This window comes from Mirounga leonina, unplaced genomic scaffold (genome assembly GCF_011800145.1).
Source record: "Mirounga leonina isolate KUSES-001 unplaced genomic scaffold, KU_Mleo_1.0 Mir_366, whole genome shotgun sequence".
Taxonomy (NCBI): Eukaryota; Metazoa; Chordata; class Mammalia; order Carnivora; family Phocidae; genus Mirounga; species Mirounga leonina.
Window position 1 is genome coordinate 5,767,146 of NW_023270709.1, and position 24,325 is coordinate 5,791,470.

Genomic DNA, 24,325 nt, shown 5'->3' on the forward strand with positions numbered 1-24,325 from the left:
CTGGGTCTCTACTCTCGTTTCTCCATTACAAATCTCAGATAACTCATTGTCTACTGGGGGAAAACCCAACCGATCCCCAAGGACGGACTGTGGGGGCCTGGGCAGTCGGGCCCCAAGTTCTGCTGCAGGTGTCCCCCTCCGCGCCCTGCACTAGTCCCTTCCCAGCCTGTGTTAGCTCCTCCGCAGATGAGGCCCTTTCTATCTTTCAAGACCCCAGCCCTCCTTCAGGGCCCAGCTCAAAGGCTGCAGCACCCGGCTCCCCCTGCCATGGTGGGAACTCCCAGGGCCGAGCACATACCTCGCGGGCTTTCTTGGGCCTGAGCTCTTCTGCACCCCTCACCCTCAGCTCCCGGCCCTCACACGCTCGACTCAGCTGGTCCCACACTGGGCCTAGAATCCTCCATTTACCAGCTGTCTTGGCTACACCACGAGCTCCTTCTTCAAGGCAGAGACCATCTTCTACCCATCTGTGTCACCCACCCAAGGCGGAGCAGAAGGCCTGCCTACAGAACAGATGTTCTGACAGAAGGACCAGAGCCAGGCACCACACAAGTGACTGCAGAAATCACCTCTAACGGGGGAGGGGAGGGATGAAGGGGTTGTACGAAGCAGTCTTCAAAAAGCAGAACGACACCTATGTCCACAGCAGCATTATTTCCAACAGCCAAAAGGTGGAAGCAACCCAATGGTCCATCAGTGGATGAATGGATAAACAAAATGTGGTCTATACCTAGCACAGAATATGGTTCGGCCTTAAAAAAAAAGGAAGGAAATCCTGACACATGCTACAATGTGGATGAACCCTGAGAACATTCCACCAAGTAAAATAAAGCCAGTCACAAAAGAGCAAGGACTAGAATGGCTCCGCTGAGGTGAGGTCCCTGGAGTAGTCAGATTCAGAGAGAGAAAGTGCAGTGGTGGTTGCCAGGGGCAGGGGCAGGGGGAGGCGGAGGGGGCTGGGCACTTAGCGGTGAATGGGGACAGAGTGTCAGTTTGGAAAGACGACAAAGTCCCGGAGATGGATGGTGGCGATGACGGCACAGCACACTGTGACTGTATTTCATCCCACTCAGTTGTACACGTAAACATGGTTAAAATGGTACATTTTATGTTATGTGGATTTTACAATTAAAAAAAAAAAAACTTTTTAAAAAGTAGGACAAAAACTTTGTGTCCACTGCAAACGCTCATGTATATTCATTGGAGAACAGTGGAGTTCCTCAGTATGTAACAATCAAGGGTGCCCAATTTGTAAAGCATCTTTTAAACACACAGAGAAAAAGCAGCTTTTAATCTAATCTGGGAGGAAACACTCTGTAGTGCAAATTACTATGCTGAGTGCATAACCCAGCCATAATTTAATATGACCACTGGGACGTCTGAGCTGCTTGATTCAAGCATCATCTCCTTTGCACTTCTTTAAATGATACCAAGAAATAAAGTGTGACTGTTCGCTTTTGGCAGAATTAAATTAGACAAAGGACTGACCATCCTCTCCATTTAAAAAAATAAATAAATAAAAGGCAGACAAACACTTAAGTAGCATTCCTATGACTTAACATTCTTTACCACACATTCCTATGACTCAGCTGTTTGGTTCACTGCTCAGATAAGTAAACCAACTGTCTCACTTCTGGGGCAGTGTTTTCAAATGTAAGAAGGCTCCCTCCGTGGCTCCTTCTTGCTGCATACCTTGAGTGAACTAAACATTCAACACAAAACTGGCTAGGGCTTTGTGAAGCTGTTCCCTGGGAAAAACAGACGCACAAAAAGTATGTTGCACTCTGACTACAAGACATCTAGAAAAAGATATAAAACACAACCAAGGCACAGAGAAGCAGGAAAGACACTGAAAAATCAGGAAGAAAGACTTGAAGGGCTCGGGGATCCTTGCTTAGCTCTGCAGCCGTGACAGCTGGCTTTGTGAGAGACAATGGGCTGGAGCCCCCACGAGAAGCACCACCGCTCAGAAGGGCCCACATCTGGCTTAAAGCTAGGCTGTCACTCTCTTGATCTTAGTAATTTTTGGATGAGGGGTTGTGCATTTTCATTTTGCACCGGGCCCCACAAATGATGTAGCTGGTCCTGAGACCAGCAGAAAGGTTTGGAAAAACAGACACCCTGTGTGGGGTCAGGGGTGGGGGGAACGATTTGTAAAACTGTTTCAGTGACTGCCCAAGGGCTTGTTCCAAGCTCTCTCTGTGATCTGGAGCTAATAACTGAGACCATGTATCACTGTTTCTAGAAAAGAAGCCTCAGGAGGAGTATCCCAGCCAATTCCATACTAAGCTTAAGCTGCCAGGTAAGTTATATCCTGAGTCTTTGGGAAGAAAAAGAATACTTTTAAGTATGTAATGGTTCAATCATCAATGTTCAATTATTCTCGATTAACTGCCAAAAAGATTCATCTCTAATCCCTTCCATCCCAATGAAGAATAGCTACTACCACCCCCTGCCACATGGTCTGCAGGAGACCCCCAGGGCTGGGTAACCACATCCTCTACTCTGAAACCTGCCTGGACATCAGATTTGCACCCAGGAATCTGGAATGGACAGAGGAATGCAGCGCCTCTGTGCTGACCAGTGCCTGACCAGGTAAGCAAAAGCATGGGCAAAGTCAGCCTGTAGAGGGAACAAAACTGACTTCTGGAGAAAGGGCTGAGAGCACACGTGACTCCTGACAGAGGGCGGTGGCACCAGGGCTCCTGATTCAACCCCTCCCCCACAATTTTCTGGTTTCAGATCCCACCCTAGGTTCCCTGAGCCATTCCTGCATCTTTCCTATACATTTCTTTTCTATTTTGTTAATGTAATGTGAAATTTGTTTTCCTCACTTGCAACCAAGAGTCATACGAGAGGTTTTATAGAATCTAATCCTGTGTAAATGGAGTGGCCTCAGGCAGTATTCTATTTCAGCAGTGATTTATTTTAGGGGAACCCAGCTCAATCGGTCAATAACCATTGCCCCTCTTTCCCAGAAATAGAGGCCTTGCCAATCTCTAGGTCACTTGTTTGGAGGAACATCTGCCTACACATAATGATCAGCACTGAGCAGCCTTGAGCAAATGAAAGGACAAGCCCCCAGTCACAGATGATCAAGGTCTGAAGGCTAGAGGTCAGTCACTGCCCTCTCATGACAAGTCAGCAAGGACAGCGTTCGGGGTGGGTGGGGCAGCCCTCGGGGGGCGCCTGGCCCTCTGCACGGTTTCCACCTGCCCCTGAGGTGAGCTCTCTGACGCCTGCCACCGAGGTCCAAAGCTACCACCAACCCCTCTAAAATTCCACAGTTTCTCTGATCCACCAGCACAGCCAGCCCAGACTTTTTAACACGTGTAGATGGTTCTCCATCCAACGGCATGACCTCAAGTTCCTGAGCCAAAACCTCTGTGGGGGTGTGAAGCCCCTGGCAGAACCCTGCTCTCCGGTTCCTCGAGGTCGGCCAGAAAAGCCTTTTCCTTTTCAGATCCTTTGGAGTCCTGTGACCAGTGACCTGAAAACAAACAAAGCCATTACATGGTCTTGTTCATCAGACTAGAGGTCCGTTTTGGTCAGACTCCTCAGGCCACCCTGGATTCCTGCGTCCTGGAGGAAGGCACACCTGGCCCCCCATGTGATGGGTTTATGGGCGGAGGGGAGGGGACAGGCACCTCGGAGTGCCCAAGGAATAAATCACGCTCCCAGGTGTGGCCTATCGGCTCCTCCCCACCGAAGTATTTCTCAGATGACTCATTTGACTCATTCGGCCGGTCCTCACCCCCACACACAGGAGGGAGAACGGGATCTGAGATTCCCAGGTTCCTTGGGGTTTGCCGGGCGCCTAGCGGGGAGGGCAGTGGGCTCTCCCCGGCTGTTCTCATTCTAGCCTCCCGGGAAGGCGAGCGATGACCCACTCTCCCAAAGATAAAGCTCATGGAGCTGTACCTGTGACTGTCATGGCTGTTGCTAATATCTGCTGGTCCTCAGCAGCCATCAGGACCTGAACCCACTCCTGCCAGACGGAAAAGCCCTTCTTCCTCTTTCATGGTTGCAGATTCAGGTGAGCTCAGGGAGTCTCAGGGAAGACTTCGTGGGTAGAAGATGCGTCAGACACAGCTCCGGGGTGGAGAGGGGCAGGGTGCACTCTGACCACCACACAGCTGGGGTTAGGACAGAGAGACCCGGCCGAGGGCCGGAGAGCAGAGTGAGGATGAGCAAGTCCGAAGGAGGAACAGGGACGCATTGGCTGAAGGAAGGAGGAGCGGGCCGGCCAGGCAGGAGGAGCAGAGCTCAGCGCAATGTGCCCAGAGAGGCGCCCTGCCCAACCCCACCGACCCCACCCCAGCGCACAGCTCCCAACAGCCGTGTCCCTTCCCTCTCAGGCGGCCACAGGACGGCCATCCCTGACAGGCCGGACAAAAGGAACAGGGGCCAGCAAGCACCCGCCAGCGCTTGCTGGCCCCTGTCCCCTGGCGGGCCCACCCCAGAGCAGAGGCAAGAACACCCTGCAGGGTGAGGGGAGCTAGATTCTAGCCCCTGCAGAGCTGGTGGCTCTGGATAAGTCAGCGACACCCCCCACACTCACTCCAGCCTCAGTCTTCTCATCTGTAAACTGAGGACTTCGGATGAAGAGATTGTATTATATGTTAGCCGTGCCCAGGACAATTTTTTTTTTTTTACCTACACTAGGCATTTGGTAAAGGTAAAGCTGGTTGGATCGAAGTAAACTCTAGACTGATGGTTTCCTATGTCAGGGTCTTTCAGCTTTGTGCAAATTCAATTTGCACTCCCCCCTTTTGAGGAGGAGGGCAGGGAAAATGCTGGAACACTCCAATGGGCCAGTGCTGCTTCCTAGCAATAGCCCTGGAAAGAGGCTTCAGGCCCACTTGCCCCAAGTCTGGCCTGGACCTGCAGCTGCGATGTGATTTTCCACAGCTTCTCCTCAGAACCTCTTCTTGGGCTGGCCGGCCTCCTTCCCACAGCCCAAACCACCCGGTTTCCCCAGAACCTTCGGTCAGGCGACCTTTCCCCATCAAATGCTCTGCACCCTCCCCTCTGCCTCTCCACAGAGCCCCACTCCCCATCCTAGCTCCCCTTCTCCACAGGCTCTGCCTTGCTGCCCTCCATCCCAATTCATCCCCTCAGCTGACTCGGGTCATCTCACGGCTGATGTTCTGAATGTGACTCAGAGCCACCCCTCCCCACGTTCCCACCTTCACTGCCTCCTAGCAATTCTAAGCTCTCACCATACCACAGGACCCTTGCAAATGCCATTCTCTCTCCTCCCTCTCCCACTCAAACCTAAGATCTCAACTCAGATGTCAGTTGCACTCAGAGACCAGTCAGTGTAGGCCAGGCTTTTTGTTCTAGTCTTTCATTTCCCTTTCTTTCCACACACTTAACTCCATATGTATTTAAAGGATTATTATCAGTTAAGGTGTGCCTCCCTCATTAGTCTATAAGCTCTATGGAACTGGAGCTGTCTACATCTGTCATTCTATCCCGAATACATAGCACAAAGCTTGGCCCAAAAGAGGGACTCATCTATGAAAGGAAGGAAGGAGAAAAGTTAAAAAAAAAAAAAAAAAAAAGGGAAAGGAGTGGCCTACAGTCGCACTTAGTGGTGTAAGGATCGTTTAACAACTGGATCTCTGCAGAAAACATAAAACCCCGAGGTGTAGTGTTTGCCAATTCCACGGTATAGATGCTCCCGCCATGGCTGCCCTGAAGCCCCCAACGGACATTCCTGAGTGTGCAGCTCGACGGAGAAGCGCACCCTGGCTCAGAGTCAGCAGAGGCCACGCGGCTCAAGCTCACTGCTGGTTTGTGGCAACGCTAGGACTGACGTTCAGAAAACCCATCGTGGTTTCAGATGGCATCACCTTTTGACTCAATCCCACTTTGGACTGAAGGCCAAAATGAATTGAGACCTGCAAAAAATGCTACAGACGAAAGAGGAAAAAGAGGGGGAAAAAAAAAAAAAAAGGAGAAAAAAGAGGCTTTGCAGCCAGCTCAGAACAAGAAGATGCAGGAGAGGTGAGCCCCACGGCGTGGGGTAGAGCGTTGGCTCCCAAAAGATGACCAGGGTTGCTTAACAACCATTTAGCTTCTGGTCTTCCCACTGGCGTCACTACCAAATGCAGTGTTTAGAATGTCGTTAGGAGCAAGTCAAAGCCTGCATGAAATGCAGGTCGTATCCAGGGGCCTAATATTTATTTCCCTTTCTAGCAATTTATCCTACTAGTTTAATCCAAGCAAAATGGGTATCTGCGACACCAAATGACAGAGGTACCAAGATCAAAAAAATATTAGAAGAAAGTATGGGTCTTTTTCTAATATTCCGGGATTATGGAAGCCCTAAATCGAATGCAAAACCCAGAAACCCTAACAGAAAAGATTAAGTTGACTCTATACAAGCCAAAAGTTTCTGCATAACAAACACACCATAAAAAAAAAAAAAAAAAAGACAAACAAAGAGCCAGGGGAAAAACATTTACAAGACATCCAGAGAGTTAATTAACCTTCTGCTTGGAGCAGAGCACTTCTACGGTAACTTTTGAATACTCCTCCCCCAAAACACACACATAGGCAAAGGACCTCAGGAGGGCAGTTCAAAGAAAAGGAAACAAATGGCTCAAAAAATTTCAGAGACATGTTTAACCTCCTGCATGCAAATGACAACCACCACCAAATACACCTCACAGATCCAACGAGGAGACCTTTCCAAGTGTGGTAAGTCCTTGGTCAGGGAGGGTATAGGGAACAGGACCTCCAGCTTGACGGATGGAAGCGGAAATTGGTAAGATCTCTAGAGAGAGCATTTAACAACATCTATTAAAATAAAAATGTAGCCTACTTTGACCTTCCACTTTTAAGAATTTCATGCATGCCAGAATTTCATTACATATTATATAACAGCAAAGACTGGAAACAACCTCAGCACCCCCTTGGTAGGTGACTACTTAAATAAATTATGGCTTGCCCATACAATGGAATACTATGCAGACATAGTATTACAGAAGCAAAATGAGGGGCTCTCTCACTGGTGATAGGCATCTATCCCTGACAGTGGTATAAACAGGCATAGAACAATGTATGTATTATGTCATTGTTTGTGAGAGACAAATATATAAATGAAAATATACTTAGACTATTTCTAGAAGAATACATAAGAAATTGGTAACCATGGTTGCTTCTGAAGAGGGAAACTGGAGGCAGAGATGGAAGGCAATGTTACTATTACGGTCTGCTTTCTGTATCGTGTGCATGCATTATCTATTGGTCAATCTCTAAACAGAGAGCTGCATAAAGATGTTCACTGCTGTGTTGTATACACTAGACAAAATAAATCAACCACCACTGGGATGACCTGACACTGGGTTATTTTTAAAATATTACTATTGCAATGAAATTGTAATTATTTTTAATCCTAATTAAATTGTACTGAATCACTTTAAATACTTCTAGACTTGAGCCCCAGAAAAAGAATACAAATTACTTCCCAGGATATTTAAACAACTCTCAGATGTACTTACAGGACAAAAGCCAGCAATCTTTGAGAATTCATGGAGAACAGAAGAAGTGTAAGAAGACCGGGGACGAACATCCCAAACTTTATATTATATAAAGAAAAAGAAGGGAGCTTAGAAAGTTTAGCAGCTGACATTGATTTTTGGCAACATTCCAAGGGCTATTCAAGGAAGTGGTGAGCACTGGAAACCAAGGAGGATTCACTCAGAACAACGCAGGATAATGATGCAAATTATTAAGAGGAATATTTTAAAGTCAGCGGTATTGTGTTTTTTTAACCTTGTGTAAAATCTTTGACAATCTGAGCTGCCTGGGGATGCTGGTGTGGGACAGGGAACCATGTCCGGCCTCAGTTCTCCCAGAGCTGACCTCTAAGTGACTCAGAACTTTGTTAGATTTGTTTCGGAAAGGCATGGCTGGGAGATAAAATGCAGAGCTATGAATGTCCCTGGGAAGTTGAACACAGGGTTCAAGGTACACAGGTCCTGGCCCACTCTCGTACATGTTAACTGAATATCCAAGATAATGCTCAGTGTTAAGACTGGCCTTGGATAGTCAACATTCACAAAAGGAAGTAACATAATAAAAGGAAACGTTTGGAAAACTTTATAGGGTTGCACAAAAGAAAGGTGCGTTATTATTTTGAAGGCATTGAAAATTTTGGAACAAATACCAAAGACCAAGGCACAAAACAGAAATAAGCAGATACTAACAGGAGACATGTAATGACGCAAAACTATTACGAAGCAACCTAAATTGTGTGCCATGTCACAGAAGCATAGCCTGAGAAATCCTTGACAACGCAATCCCACAAAGATTTGGTGACCATGGTCTCCAGACAGAAGCTTGTCGTGTTCACTGAAAGCCTTCATGCATCAACTGTGCAGGCTTTGTTAGTGGAAGCACAGCGTCCATCCATGCTCCCTTGTAGTTAGGGCACACAGGGCCTGCCAGGCTGTGTTCTGAGTGTCATGTTTAAGAGACACTCATGCCAAGGGGAGCAATCAGCATGGCAAATTCTGTCATGTGTGGAATGGCGGAAGTAGCTGGAGATTTTTTAGCCAGGAAAGAAACTTGGGTATTCTCCGATATCTGAATACCTATTATATAAAGGAAAAAGAATCCTTCAGAGGAGCAAGCCGTGCAAATAGGCATGAGATGGCCTGAGTTATATTCACCCCAAAACGTGCTTGTCTGCATGGAGTGAGCTGCCTAGCCAATGGGGCCCTCCCTTCCCATCCTGGAAGGGGTACCCATGTCAGGGATGTTGATCAGGAGAGGAGAGAGGCTTGTCAGCCTGAAGATCCCTTTTAACTACAATAACCCGGGATTCTAACTGGCTTGGCAGTTTCAAATGTGCAGGTGCTATTACAACCTATATGTGATAAACTGTGTACTACATATGACATACATTAATGATGTATATTTATATTTGTAATACGATATATAATTGTAATAAAATACATATGTATAATATAACACAATAAAACATAATATATGCCTGGCAGTTTTTCTGTATCCCCTCCCCCCCAACACTTAGAGATAGAATAGGACACTTATTGGAGGGGCACATACATGCTGAGGGGAATTGAATGACAGAGACATTGTGGGAGATTATTTTCAAGTGGCTAGATGATGGTATGGAGTGGGGAAAGGGTACAAAAGGCAACTTCTCGGACTCTGAACTTTCATCCACTGACGGAAGGTGACACCTTGCACTTCTGCTCTTACAAACCAAGCTGACAGGCACCTGACCTCTAGAATTACGCACCCATCACGGTATACGGTCCATATTTGTGCATCTGTGGGCACATCCAGCTGAAGCTGAAAGGCGGCCTTAGTATACGCCAAATGTGCTTAAAGAGCTCTTTAAGGCTTTTGTTATGGCATCGAACACTGTAGAAGGACAGTCCTTTATTTAGATCTTATTTGTGCGAGAAAATCAGTATGTCCTTTCTAGTCTTTATCTTACAAGAAAATGTGTCTCTAACTATTGTCCCGAGGTCTTCAGCTCCCAGCCTTGCCCTGTCAGCTACAGGTAAGCATGACAGAGCTCTGAAGCAGCCCCAAAGCATAGGGCACACATTACTGCCATCTTTGACCCTTCTGAGTGCTAATTTAGAAAAATTGGCCAGCTCTCCACTGTGCCTTTAAAGCCTGTTTCCAAGGACTATTTTAGTCCTCTCATCCCCGCCATCCGGCAGTCCCTGGGTCCCCACCACCAGGATAATGATGCTCTATCCCTCCTCCTAACTTTCAAGTTCCCCTCGCCTCTGACCCCAGGACAGAGCACCCTCTAAACACGTTTGCTTTGATCTCTATTATTCCTCCTCTACTTTAAAAAGGGGTTTAAAGTATTTGAAAATGTCACCAAATCCTTACTTGCACAGACATACAAAGGGTGTTAAAATAGTCTCTGTAGTCATTGTTCTGAATTTTTTCCATACTGGTAACAAAAAAAACAAAACAACAACAACAACAAAAACAAATGTTGCCCAGCATGGATGGGAAACAGAGTCACAGGAACACATTTGGAAAGGAGAGGCGCTGGGGCTGGGGCTGGGGGGTGTCAAGGTGAACCAAGCCTGAAGGATCTTCCCCATTAACAGCTAATCCTGTCAGTTCCCACAGGACAGATCATTTCTTGCCAGGTTGGTACATGATTAAAACAAGGATTATGATGATGTAAGAGTTTCATCTTACACATCCATGAGCTACAACTGTTTACTAACACTCATTTGGGGGGAAAAAGCACATGCACACTGTCACACTTCAGTCTCACGTTTAAACAAAGCATTTAAAACTCAGAACTGCCCAGAAGGGGAGGGGAGGTCTACACTTACTTTGAAATACAAATTAGTTATTTAAAACACAGAACGGACAAAAAACCCAAATTGCTTAATAAATGTCTCTTGTATGTTAAGAAAAATCAGAAAACACAGAGGTCTCCGGGATTGATTTTTCTGCCCGCCACACAGCTCCTCTCAAAAACCACTGCTGCTCATTTCACACAATGCAGTACCTCTGCCAGAGGGGCTCCTTCTGGACTCTGAGCAAGGCGGTTGCTCAGCTAAAGCCTCCCAGGGTCTCGATGCTTCAGACAAAAGCAGCTGCTATGTGGGAGTGGCGGTGGTCCAGGGACACAAAACAAATTCTTAGTTTCCTTCCTATACTCTAGAGATACTCCTGAAGTCCCGAGAAGACATTTGAGGGAACACTGGAGTGGCAAAATCTAAAGTCAAAAAATAGCAAATCTTTGGAGAGGAATGAGCACGATGAGAAGGGAAAGGGAATTTGCGAAAGCTCTTTGGTTCTGTGGCTCTTAACTTGGGTTCTTTAGTTGGCTTTATTTAGCCTGTTTGCAAACCCAGCACAGGATGACTGTGGTCTGCCAGAAAGAAGAACATCTGGGAATATGACATTAGTCCCATGGATAGATATTTCTTTGTGGGAGACCACTAGCCTGGCAGAAGACTAGAACCGAGGTCCTGGCTCCAGGCATCAGACCCTGAATGAGGCGAGTCTTCCAGAGCTGGCTGGCTGACAGGTCAGCGGCCTCACCTTTCTTGAGGGCCACCCCTGCCTGAATGAGGGTGACAGCTGGAAGGGTAAGGGAAGGGAGCTCAAGTCATTTGTGGGGGAGGGGCACTCTTTGCAAACGTGCACTCGGGCAGGAGTTTGGGTGCAAACTAGGAAAGGCCTTTGAGCCCCCTTAGGATTGGGAGACAGCTTCCCCGAGGAAGGCAGCGAAAAGCCCCCGCCTCACACCCAGGCAAATGCATCTCGTTTGGGGGACGGAGGATGAAGCCAATGCCAGATGCATGTACACACAGGGTAGCATCGCTTTAAGGGACCTCGGTCTGCACGGAGGGAGACCGAGGGCAGGGTGGAGGAGATCCAGGAGTGAAAGGCTCAGGAGAAGGACGCGGGGCCGGGGCGGGCGCAGCCCTTACCTTGCTGACCACGTTTTGGACGAGGCCTGTGCGGATGCCGTAGTCCCACGCGTGGCAGTCGCAGTTGGAGGCGTTGTCCCCCTTGTCCGGAGGGGACGGCAGGGGTGGCGTGTCACCCCCGTCCGCGCCGCTGCCGTTGCTAAGGTTGCCCGCGGCCCCCCAGGAGGCAGTGGAGAAGGGGGTGGTCGGGGGGCTGGTCCAGTTGGCCACGTCGCCGGCGTCCCACCGGCCGGTGGCGGTGACCCCCGCCAGCTCCGCGCCTTTGCCGGCTCCGCGGCACCAGAAGTTCGGCTGGTCCAAGAGGAAAGAGTCCGAGAACTGGCTGAAGCCGATGAACAGCGCCGGGATCCAGGTGAGCAGCACGAGGGTCTTCTGGTAGCCCCCGCCCAGGCCCCCGAGGAAGGGCAGCACCGACCCGTCGTAGTCCAGCAACAGGAGGCTCGGGGCCCCCGCCGCCGCCGCCGCCGCCGAGCTGCAGCCCGAGTGCGGGCCGCCGGCGGCGGGATGCGGCGCGGGCAGCGGCTGGATCTCCCCGCCACCGCCGCCGGGGCCCGCGCGTCCCCCGAGGGGCGCCGAGGCCGCCGCGTCCCCGGGCGGCAGGGAGCCGTTCTCCTCGGCCGGGGGCGGCTGCCGCCCGGGCCCGCCGCCCGCCGCCTCGCGCCGCCGGTCTATCGCCATGGCCGGGGCCCACGGCGCCCGCAGAGGCGCATAGAAGCGCGGCGGAGGCTCCCGCGGGCGCCCCGGGCAGAGCGCGCCGGGCCGGGCGCCCGCAGCCGCCGCCGCCGCCGCGGAGGAGGGCCCGCGGCTCGAGAGAGAGCGCTCGGCCGCCCCGACTGCTTCAGTCCGCCCCCATGTCACCGGCCCCGACCCTGCGCCCCGAGCGCTGCGGCCCCGCTCGGGCGCCGGGCAGAGGGCGGGCAGAGGCCGGCCCGGGCCCTCAGCCGCCGCCGCTCATCGGCTCCGCGGCCCGGGCGCCGGCGGCCGAGGCCGCCGCTCTCCGCCGCTCCGCGCCGGCCGCAGGAGGAGGAGGAGCGGGCGTCGCGCCTAAGCCGGGCGGCTCGGTGCCCTGCGGACAGCTGTGCGGGCGGCGCGGGCGGCGGTGCGGGCAGCGTCCGCTTCTCCCCGGGAGCCCGGGATGTATTTATCCGGCCTCGGGCGCCTCCCGGAAGCCGCGAGCTCGGGTCCCAGGCTGCCGAGCCGGCCGCGCTCTCCGGCTCCGCGAGCCGGCCTCCCTCCTCCTCCTCCTCCTCCTCCTCCCCTGTCCCCCGGCCCGCCCCCTCTCCCCCCGCCGAGGTGGAGGTAACCGCGGCACCTGCTGCGCCCTGCTCCTGCGCGCGAGCGCCCCCTCCAGCTGGGACGCGCCGCCGCCGCCGCCGCCGCCGCCGCGGGATCCGCGGGAGGGGGCGGGGAAAAGGGACACCCCGCGCCTGCCTGGCTGGAGGATCCCCTGTTGTTCCCCTTCCGCGCCGGGCGAGGCGGAGGAGGAGCAGGCGCGCGGAGCGGCGGGCGCGGGTGGGCTGGGGGTCCCGGAGGAGTCGGCTTGAGCGCCAAGGGCGTGAGAGGGGTTGTCTTCGAGGCTCGGCTCCCGAAGCCGCGAGGGGTTTCCACCCACCCCCGTGTGCCGGGTCTCGGTGACCTCTGCTCGCTTCAGAGGCGCCCACCACCCGCTGTCCACACCCCACTCCCGGTCCTGAGCCCAAAGTCGCTAGCATTCGGGAGCAACCTCCTCGCACTTTTTTCGGGGTTCAGATAATGGTTGATTTTTGTGTCCGCGGAGCAGTGTCAGGAATGCGCATTGGCCAATTGCAGGTCGCTGGTCACCCGCAGTGTCGGGTCACCGGCGACCGATCGCGGCACCTAACTCCCAAATCGCCATGTCTTCCCCACTCCTAAATGCATGCTGTGTAAGTACAATGCTAGAAGGATACATCGCCCGCACGAGTTATACTGTATACACATAAACGTGAATGGTGATGGTATTCCCCACCCCCTCCCCAAGATCTTGAATTCACGTTTCGAACGCCAAGTGCACAGGCGCACACATCTACATCCACACACATGAAGACAAACCTCTCCCACCTCTCCCGTGCTCCAGCTCGAACCTTGCCCAGCCAGCACTATATAAATAACACCAGCCCTGCGGCAAACGGCTGCATTAGCATATTTCCTCCTGCACCCGGGCCTGGCAGAAATGAGAATAGCGTGGCACCTTTCACCCCGGCGTCCCCACATGTTGGAGACATTTCACATTCTGAGAAGTTTATTAATGGAAGTCTTAGAGCGATCCATTTCCAGTATGATTTGGGGGGGGGGGGGATGTGAAAGGCATGCTTTGGCTTTACAAAGGAATACACTCTCAGCTACGCATACTGAATGTATTCGTTTGCATTTCAATTATTCGCTTACATTTTTAACCTGCAGTTCTTTTTTGTTGTGGGCATCAAGTGCTTACTACTAAAACACTGGCACATCCGCGAAAATTATTTCTGAAGTCTGTTAGTGAGCTGGGCCTTGGGGATGGGAGGAGGTCATGAACTTTTCTGAGTAGCTGAGAAGGGGAGATTAGATAATTGTAGGCCAAAGGGGCCCAGGGGCTGCAGAAGATACCAAACCTCTGAGAAATGGGTCTCCAAACCCGTACATATTTAAAGAGCTTTTGGGGGGGTGATAGGGCACATTGTATAGTAATGATTTATTTTCCAAGTTCATATTATTTATTACCTTGATTTTTTTTCTTTTCTCCCCTCTCTCCCTTAGAAGAGATAATAAATACAAAGTGTTTACCTTGCCCAGAACAGAGAAAGTACTTAATAAATGTTAGCTGTGCCTTATTACCACCACAATTACTATTCTATAAAATTTACATTTTATTTCTGAATTTAAATATAACTTTACAGATATTTATTTCCTCTTCAGCGGCTGATTTTTCCAGTAGAGTTCTAGTTTGTGTTGGGTTCTACCTCTGTACCCCAAGGACCAATCTGTTTTCTTAGAACTCATCACAAAATAAGCATTGCCAGTGACCTTGATGGTCATTCCAATCATCATAATAAATAATATTGAACTCTGCAGGCTTAGTTTTCAAATACACACTCTCATTCGGTCCTCGTGAAACCCCCAAGAGGTGGGTCTCCCAGTTGAGGCTCCAAAGGTTAAACGTCTACCAGATCAAAGAGTTGGCCCACAGCAGAGCCCAAAAACGGGCTTTGAACCCAGACCTTCTGACTGGGCATTCCAGGGTGTCTCTATTTTAACATGCAGGGACAGATTATAATACCATAGGAAGAGTTTGGGGTTTGGGGTTTTTTTTTTAATTTTTTTGAAAAATTTTATTTTTAAGTAATCTTTACACCCAATGTGGGGCTCAAACTCACAACCCCGAGATCAATAGTCGCACACTCCACCAACTGAGCCAGCCAAGCACCCCAGGAAGGGTTTTAAGAGGTATTTGTTAATATGCATTTTTAGGTGGGAGAAACCCTAACCCTGGGGTGAAGTTTCATTGCCAAGCTGCTATTAGTCCTTGTCCCAAAAAGGTGATAAAAATCCTCAAATGGGGGGCAGTTAAGTTTAGTCGGTTAAGCATCTGCCTTCTGCTTGGCTCGGGTCATGATCTCAGGGTCCTGGAATAGAGCCCTACATGGTATCCCTGCTCAGTGGGGAGTCTGCTTCTCCCTCTCCCTCTGCCCCTCCCCCAGGCTTGTGGGTGCCCTCTTTCTCAAATACATAAATAAATAAAATCTTAAAAAAAAAAAATCCTCAAATGGTACAGTCCCAGAATTAAGAGAAACACTAGAAAATGGTACCCTCTAAGATCCAAGCTAAAAGGAACCAACATAAAATGTTTGCAATTAGCCATCTGCAGTGCTGACCCAGCCCTGACTTACCTTGTAATTAAGTTCCTGATTAGATTAGAGGTTTGACTAAATCCCTCTCAGATCAACATGTTCCCTGCCCCAAATGTAGTCAAGATCAAAAAGTAACTAATTTAAATTAAACTGGGCTTCAATTCATTAAGACTTATCACAAATGACTTCTTGGAGGAACCTAGAATGCAAGGAGTGAAGAAGAGGAATTTTAAACTCTGATAACCTCCAGGGTAAGTATTTAGGTTCACCAGCTAGTACGGGGCAGCCTATCAGGCACCCGCTATCACATTACCCTCTTTTCCTTTTCTGGGTGTAGCTATCAAGTGCTAGTTTTCTCATTTACTTCTTTATTTACTACCTCCTACATCTAGACAGGTCCTTCATATTTGTACTCAGCTGTATTTCTGGTGCCTAAAACAGTGCTTGGCACATGCAAGGCGCTCAATACACTCAAGACACTCAATCTGCTGAATATCAGGTTATTATCACTTGCTATTATCATCAAGGTTCCTACAACTCTGTTTACTTTGATTCTTAAGTCACCAAGCAACCTTTTCCTATTTGCTTAGTCTCTCAGATACAGTGCTCAGATCAGCCAGCATGAGAATCCATTTGAACAATTATATTTCTTATTATAAGTTATTGTGGTCAATGGGTTAGCTCCCTGTGTGAAGTTCTTTTTTTTTTTTTTAGATTTTATTTATTTGCGCGAGAGAGAATGAGAGACAGAGAGCATGAGAGGGAGGAAGGTCAGAGGGAGAAGCAGACTCCCCGCTGAGCAGAGAGCCCGGTGTGGGACTCGATCCGGGGACTCCAGGATCATGACCTGAGCCGAAGGCAGTCGCTTTAACCAACTGAGCCGCCCAGGTGCCCCCCTGTGTGAAGTTCTTGTGCACGGTTATCAGCTTGCATACGATTGGCCTGGAAGCCAAATGCAGCTCACAGACCACACACAATGTTCCCAGAAAAACAATTGTCAACATTTGAAAATTGACTTCATTGTCCTATCTTTAAAAACCTTTCCCTTTCTGTAGCCCTTCGGAGCTCACATCTGTGAGCATGTATCTGTGCATTTGTGTTTTTTATTTATACTTGAAATGAATTAATAAAGCTGATTTTATCTTTAAAATTTACTCTGTTGAACTTTTGTTACTTAACACTGTGAAGAAGCTGAGCCATTCTCTCTTGCTTTGAAAGCATGTTAAATAATCTATCAGTTTGTAATCTCCTAAAAATTGAGAAAATAAAGAAATGAAAGATACCACCTAATCACGAATACACTTGAACAATTTTATTTCCTTGAAGATAACAGGAGGAAAAAAAAAATGTAGCTTACTTCTAAAGTTGATAGAAATCTAATTTTAAGTCCTCCATAATTCTGTAAAAGTGAGTTCCAAGGAATTGATTGGTGTCAGGGTTAATTAACTTAGAATGTATAATACTAGTCATAGCAAATGGATTTCACATTAGTTTTACTTGTATGTTCACTTTTTTTAAAATTTATTTACATTATTTCTACACCCAACATAGGGCTTGAACTCACAACCCTGAGATCATGAATAACACGCTCTTCTGACTGAGCCAGCCAGGAGCCTCTATATGTTCATGTTTTTTATTTATACTTGAAATATAGATAGATACCACAGTTTGGAATATCATGTGTCTTTCTTCTTTCTTACCACAGTTTGACCTCTCTCTTTCAAGTAGTTGTTTGAAAGTAGGTTATCTTGATTTGGGTGGGGGGTAGGAAAAAGTGATATGAAATTACTTCAAACTCTAAATGTGTATACTTGAACATTACTTACATCATCCTTTGACTTTTGGAATGTTAACTCTGACTTTCAAACAGGGAATTTGACATTTACAAGACCTATCATAAACGAAAATGAAAAAGCTACTTTTGTTCGGTGGCAGAAGTAATAAAAATGTCACGTAATCTATCCAAAGGAAAACTACAGGTAATATCTTAAGAAAAACTTACTCAGTGAGTACTGCCAAATTCATCCTTCCTGATCAAAAGGCCAAGTAAAAGATATAACAAAATGAAGATAAGACTTCCACGCAAAAAGCTATTCAATTGTGTGATTGATAAGGCCAAATTACTTTTAAAACCTTGGTCAAAATTTAATTTTGAGCTCCTTTAATTGAGTTAAAAAACAATTAGTATAACAAATCAATCTAGAATTTGATGTTGGCTTCTGTTTGCTAAAAATCACAGATGTCACATTTGCCTTATTGTGTTTAAGAATGTTCTTTGTCACACACACACACACACACACACACACACAGAAAAAGGATAGGTAGGATACCAGGACTGACAGATGAACATTATATGTTTCATTCCAGCATAGAAACAGCCTCTGTTGCTTGGGAGAATCATCCCAAAATTAGCAAATGAACCTCAGGTTTCGAGTATGGATGTTGGGGCTTTCCTCAATGAAGAGGCAATCTGAAGATAATCATTGCCAGGAGGGTTGGTGGGAACAAAAATCAAGTAACAAAGGTTTAGAGAAAGAGACTTTCACTTCCTAAGATAGATAAAATAATGCTCTTTAAAGAACACTTTTCCCCTCTTTGCCTACTAATTCTAAATGGAGATGAAGAAAAACTCACTACTGGATGGTCTAGGTGTTCTAGCCAAATCTAAATCTATTCAGCTGATTTCCTTCAAGGACTAGAAGCTAGAAGAGTATAAGAGTAAGGAATAATCCCAAATGAGGTAAATCATAGACCCAGAATATACTTTCTGAGGCAAAATTTTTTAACTAAAAAAAATTTTTAGATATTTTTTTGTCTCTAATAAGGTTGGTTTGAATTTATGGCTATTAGATAGTCCTGAGAAACCTTTTGTATTTAAAAAATTAGCCATATATGCATATTATTGTCCCTCTAAGCTGTGGGCCACCGAATAGTGCTTTGAATAAAAATTTAGTGTTTCTATAGCAAAATAATATATAATATATAAAGTCACTGAAGCATTTTTTGTTAACAATATTTTTAAAAATGAAACTAAGTTTTTAAACTCGAGTAAAACACCTTTGCTATTTCAAAAGGTTATTTAACACCCCAGTAGCAATGAGCGCACCTAGTACCAATTCTTGGTTTCTAATACCATTCTCCAATAAAAGGAACCAAGGCTCCTTGGAGAAATGGTTGATTCTAGGACTGGGGCAGGAAATATACAAGATGAGCCCAGGGCACCTTGTAGTGCCTCAAAGTAAGAAACTGCTAACTGTCCCCCACCCCGCCCCTGACCCCAGTGACAGGGTTGTGTCACAGGAACCAACTGAAAAGAGCTCCTAATTTGAACAACAAAATGAAATAGTGTTGTATAATGACCCAAAGTCTAAAATAACTACTCATGAATCCATACTGTTATAAATAAATGACGGAATAAAGAAAGAAATGGGAAGATGAGACAAATCTCCCATGCAGAAGAATCCCAAAGAATGTATGTAGATATACAGTCCTCGAGGAGGTCAAGCATGACTCTCAAGAGCGGGCTATACAGCATATTCCTTTCCAAAATGGAGCGTATGGAAAGGGAGGGGGAAAAGATAGAGAGACCTGATAATCACTACCTCAGTTAGGTGACCAAGATCAACATCAACAGTGATAAGACATGTTGATAGCATGTAGCCTCCATAGGATGTGATGAAAACAGCTCTTTTTTTTTTTTTAAGATTTTATTTATTTATTTGACACAGAGAGAGAAAGCACAAGTAGGCAGAGAGGCAGGCAGAGAGAGAGGGAGAAGCAGGCTCTCCACTGAGCAGGGAGCCGGACATGGGGCTCGATCCCAGGACCCAGGGATCATGACCTGAGCTGAAGGCAGCCGCTTAACTGACTGAGCCACCCAGGCGCCCCAAAACAGCTCTTTATCTCTGTGATCTTCCTCCCCAAAACCCATAACCCCAGTTTAACCATGAGGAGAACATCAGACAAGTCCCAATTGCAGAACATTCTAGAAAATACCTGACCAGTACTAAAAACTGTCCAGGTGTCCAAAAACAAGGAAAGTTTGAGAACCTATCACAGCCAAGAGGAGGCTAAGGAGACATGATGATCAAAGTGTAATGTGGCATTCTGGAAGGGATCCTGGAATAGAAAAAGGACATTAGGTAAACGCTAAGAAAATGTGAGTGAACTATAAAAATTCAATTAATAAAAATGTATCAATATTGGTTCATTAGTTGTGACAAAGATAAGATGACAATAATAGGGGAAATTAGATGTGTGGCATATGGGAACTGTCTGTCCTATCTTTGCAACTTTTTCTAGAAGCTGAAAACTATTCTAGGGCACCTGGGTGGCTCAGTTGGTTAAGCATCTGCCTTCAGCTCAGGTCATGATCCCAGGGTCCTGGGATCAAGTCCCACATCAAGGCTCCTTGCTCAGCCGGGAGTCTGCTTCTCCCTCAGCACCCCCCGCCCCGCCTCTGCTCATGCATGCTCTCTCTCTCAAAAATAAATAAATAAAATCTTTTTTTAAAAGTCTAAAACTATTCTAAAATAAACATTTTTTAAAAAAACAAGGTGATTTAACAGTCTTTCCAAGCATTAATATTTCATTGAAGTGTAAGTCAGTAACTTTGCTCTGTACAGGTCCTATCTCTGTGATGATATTTTGAATCAAATAAAGATTTAATGGTTTGTAACCCAAAGTTGATGGGGGAGCAGAAGAAAATGTAAATAACTGAAAAATAAATGTTAATAAAAGCTTGTTATAGTAATTGATTTTTTAAAATACTCTAAAACGTTAAAAGATACCACCAGCAAACTTGTCAGCTGGGGTCCAGGCTCTGGTCTAACAGGCCAGCCAGCCCAGGGGAGCCTCAAGCCCCATCTGGAAAACCTGGCAACTATCACTTCGTCTCGATTCCCCTTTCATTTGAGTTACATTCCCATATTTTGTCATGTTTTCATCATAGATGTAGAAATGCACTGAAACCAAGTTTCCCTTTAACTTCTCAGAGATGTTTTCTTCCTGTCTTGTTAACCTCCTCAAAGTTTCCATTTCTTTAAAGTTAACATAGAACCTTTAGGGAGGCGGCAAAATACATGGGTATGGAAGAACCAGCACACTTTTAGGTAATGTAATAGAACGGCCTGTAGTCTCCAGCTTAACGGTCTTTGACAGTCTTTTTATCAGCCAGAAAATGTTAAGCATATAAATTTAAGGGCATTCAAGTAAAACTCCATTTTCTAGGATGTGTCCTAAAGGGCAGGGCTCCTGATTTATATGTCTCAACAGCCCCACTGCCTGTCACAGGGCCTGGCACTCCATAAATATTTGGGGAATGAATGAATGAATGAAGAATGGGACAATAGACAGCATTTGTCAGGGAGAGAAGAGGAAACAGTGTATTCCAAGTTGAAGGGACAGCAGGAATGAAAATTCAAAGGTAGTAGTGAGAATTGCATATTTGGAAAATTTTATGGACCTCACGGCATTTCTATGATAATATTATATATTAATATAATTTATAATAATATAGTATTTATAGACTAAAATTTGATGATACTATTTAAAATATAAACACTATGAGTCTTGAAGTTAAGAAAATCCTAGGGAGGGGCACCTGGTGGCTCAGTTGGTAAAGTGTCTGCCTTCCCCTCAGGATCCTGGGATGGAGCCCTGTGCTGGGCTTCCTGCTCAGCGCGGAACCTGATTCTCCCTCTCCCTCTGCCTGCTTCCCACTGCTCATGCTCTGTCTGTCTCTCCCTCTCATAAATAAAATCTTTAAAAAAAGAAAAGAAAAGAAAATCCTAAGGAAATACCTCCTTAAAAAAAAAAACTTTATGGAGGTATATTTTACATAGACACATTTTAAATGTACAGTTTCGTGATGTATTCACCTATGAGACCATCACCCCAATCAAGATACAAAACATTTCACTCACCCAAAAAAGTTCTGTTGTGCCTCTTTGCAACCAATCCCCCCACCGCACACGTGACCTTGGCAACTACTGAACTGCTTTCTTTCACTATAGATAAGTTTTTCCTGTTCTAGAACTTACGATAAATGGAACTAGACAGCACATGCTCTCTTGTGTCTAGCTTCTTTTACTCAGCTTGACACATATGAGGTTCACCCACATGTTGTTGCATGTCTCAGTATTTTATTCGTTTTTATTCATTGCTGAGTATTGTTCCATCGCGTGACTATGCTAGAACTTGTTATGCATTCTGTTAACGGACGTTTGGGTTGTTTCCAGTTTGGGGCTACTTTGAATAAAGCTTCTATGAACCTTTGTCTATGGTTCATTTTCATTTCTCCTGGGTAAATATCTGGGAGTAGGGCTGTACAGTAAGTCATGTCTCACTTTTTGAAAATGATACCTCGGAGGTCACCAACCCACAAAAATTGTCCTTATGGCCACTATTAAACAAAGAATCCAGGGCTGGCGAGGGCATCATGTGAGCCAGCACGGAACAGCTTACATGTTTATGAAATTAGAAAAATGCTTGTATTCTTTGAGGACACAAGTAGCAATGAAGAGATGCCATAGAATATGCTGGTTAGTGAGTCTAAAATTAAAGTGAGGGCCGCCTAGGTGGCTCAGTTGGTTAAGCGACTGCCTTCGGCTCGGGTCATGATCTCGGGGTCCTGGGATCGAGCCCTGCGTCGGGCTCCCTGCTCAGTGGGAGGCCTGCTTCTCCCTCTCCCACTCCCCCTGCTTGTGTTCTCTCTCTCACTGTCTCTCTCTGTCAAATAAATAAAATCTTTAAAAAAATAAAATAAAATAAAAGTGAATTCTTTACACGTCAGTATCTGAAAAGTGATTTATTTTAGGCAGCATCCTAGGGTCTCATCATACTTCCTTACATAGCAAAACATGTATAGGAAATTACCAATACTGTCAGGGCATTAGTATTTTTTTCATACCCAAACTATAGAAAACCCAAGGCAAACTGACTTATGCAAAAAAGGGACTTTATTAGCTTATGTAACCAGAAAGATCAAGGCTTGCATGGCTTTAGGCATGGCTAAATCCTGGTCTGTTTCCACCTCTTGGATTTCTTTTCTTCTCTGTGACCTTCATTCTTAGGCTCTGTGTGGTGTTTCCCCTGCTCACCCTTGGCAGCTCCAATAGGAAGAGAATGCCTGTTTTCTAAAAGCTCCAACAATATCACCGCCAATCTCATTGGCTCTGATTTATGGCTGGTTGGGTCAGTACTATTTTTGACTGTGGTCTCCAGCCTGTGATGCTCTGATTGGCCAGGCTTAGTCACATGTCATGGAGGTGGCCTTACCCTCCTCCAAGCCATGATGATTGAAAGTGGAATAGTAGAATTGCCCAGGCCCGTCAAATTCTAGATTTTTTAAATATATAGAAATCATCGTGGGTCCCCAAGCTAAAACAGAAAGTAGGTGAGTTGCTAGTTACAAACTGTGTCAGGAAATCATCCTCCTTTTCAGGATAACTCAGCAAAAAAATTAGAGGGAACTGCTACCCCAAGAACCCATAGGACTCCAAATTAAACCCTATCTTTCATCTAAAGCAAGTCGGAGAGCACTATTAACATGGCCCATCATTAGGTGAAAGGGATGCAGGACCTTCTGAGGCCTTCTTGGCTAAGGTGACTGAGGACGATGCTCTCAGGGCTTTGCTCAGATCCCTCAGGGACCTTTTAACTATTTTTGGAGGTCTGGAGGTTGGAGAGAGGGAAGCCAGCTTTAAGAGGCTTTTGCTTCCATCATCCTGCAACTCAGACTTTTTCCCAAAGCATGGTGCTTGGATTACTGAAGCCTATTTGCCAGAAGAACGGGAAGTCCCAGGGAGTATAGCTTCCCCTTAACCTGTGACAGGTGAATGTGGGACAACAAAAGCCCCAATTCCCTTGCTGGCTTCCTTGCACATAAAGCTCCATTTCAGGGTCTGCCTCTAGGCATCAAACCCAAGAAATACTTCGTAGGAAAAGAGAGCATCTGAAGTCAGACTTCCTGACTATTTGTCCCAACCTTCCAACCTTTTGGTGGTATGAGCTTGAACAAGTCATATCACTTCTGTGAGCCTTGCTTTCCTCAACTATAAAATGGGAATAATTGTAATATCTGCCTCACCCACCTATCACACAGGGTTGCTCAAGAGCAACCTTGCAAATGTAAGCAGTCACGCTAACAGCCAGTATTATTTAGGTGCTATCAGAAGCGATCATCTTGTCCCCAACCACCTAAGATAGCTATACTGAGTTTATCTGATGCTTCATCACCACAAACCCAAGGTCAGATTTCAATAGCAATCAAATAGAGAAAAGAGGTTGGAATCCCCAGTAGACATTTCATTCCATTAGCTCTGCTAAATAATTCTACAGTAGAGTCAGACAGACACAGAGCTTGAGTTTGCTGCCTGTGGTCAGACTTCCTGGTAGTGAATGTTTGCTGGCCCAGACCTCTGTGGATTGTCCTGAAATCCCGGTTGTCTCTCTTTGGCCGGGGCAGGTAAGCCGGTCCTCCGTCTTATCTACCAGGCTAAATAAACATCACGAAGAGTGCAGAACCATCACACTGTGTGTCGTCCACTGACTCAGCCCACCCTAGGACCCTTCCCTGCTCCCTGCCCTCAATTTTGGCAGATCTGATGCTAGATCCTGGCCTTCCCTCATCCTGCTTGCCTTATCTTGCCACAAACACATTGCTCCGCCTCTTTGACAGACCCAGAAATTGGACACATTCCTCATAAACTTAATAATGATCACAGCTACCATTTCTTGAGTCCTCCAACACCTTTCTATATGTGTGTTACCTCGCTTAAAGTACCCTGCATACCTATGAAGGAAGCACCATTGCACCATTTTGGAATGAAGAAGGCAAGTGTTAAAGATGTTAGGTAACTTGCCCAAGGTCACACAGTATCAGAACCAGGACTCACACTCGAAACTCAGAGCAGCCTCATATCAGAGCTCAGGATTCTAGGTCACAACAATAACAACCACCCCCCACCCCCGCCCCCGCCAGCCCTGGTAGGAGAGAGCTCCACGAAGCAGAGAATT

The 24,325-nt window shown here is 46.7% G+C and overlaps 1 protein-coding gene and 1 long non-coding RNA gene across 7 annotated transcripts in view; one reads left to right on the forward strand and one right to left on the reverse strand.

Annotated features, from left to right (window-relative positions):
- SLC22A23 (solute carrier family 22 member 23) overlaps positions 1–12,662 on the reverse strand; it is a 178,524-nt gene extending 165,862 nt beyond the window's left edge. For 3 of the 6 annotated variants that reach the window (XM_035030747.1, XM_035030748.1, XM_035030749.1), the window contains exon 1: positions 11,460–12,137. In XM_035030747.1, the coding sequence (XP_034886638.1) occupies positions 11,460–12,137 (678 nt within the window). Of the gene's footprint in view, positions 1–2,036; positions 3,491–3,921; positions 4,137–11,459 lie in introns of those variants that run through there. The other 3 variants (XM_035030752.1, XM_035030751.1, XR_004683807.1) reach the window with 2 other exon arrangements.
- LOC118027407 overlaps positions 11,776–24,325 on the forward strand; it is a 38,393-nt gene continuing 25,843 nt past the window's right edge. Inside the window, exon 1 of the long non-coding RNA XR_004683810.1 lies at positions 11,776–11,811. This is a non-coding gene — a long non-coding RNA (uncharacterized LOC118027407). The remainder of the gene's footprint in view (positions 11,812–24,325) is intronic.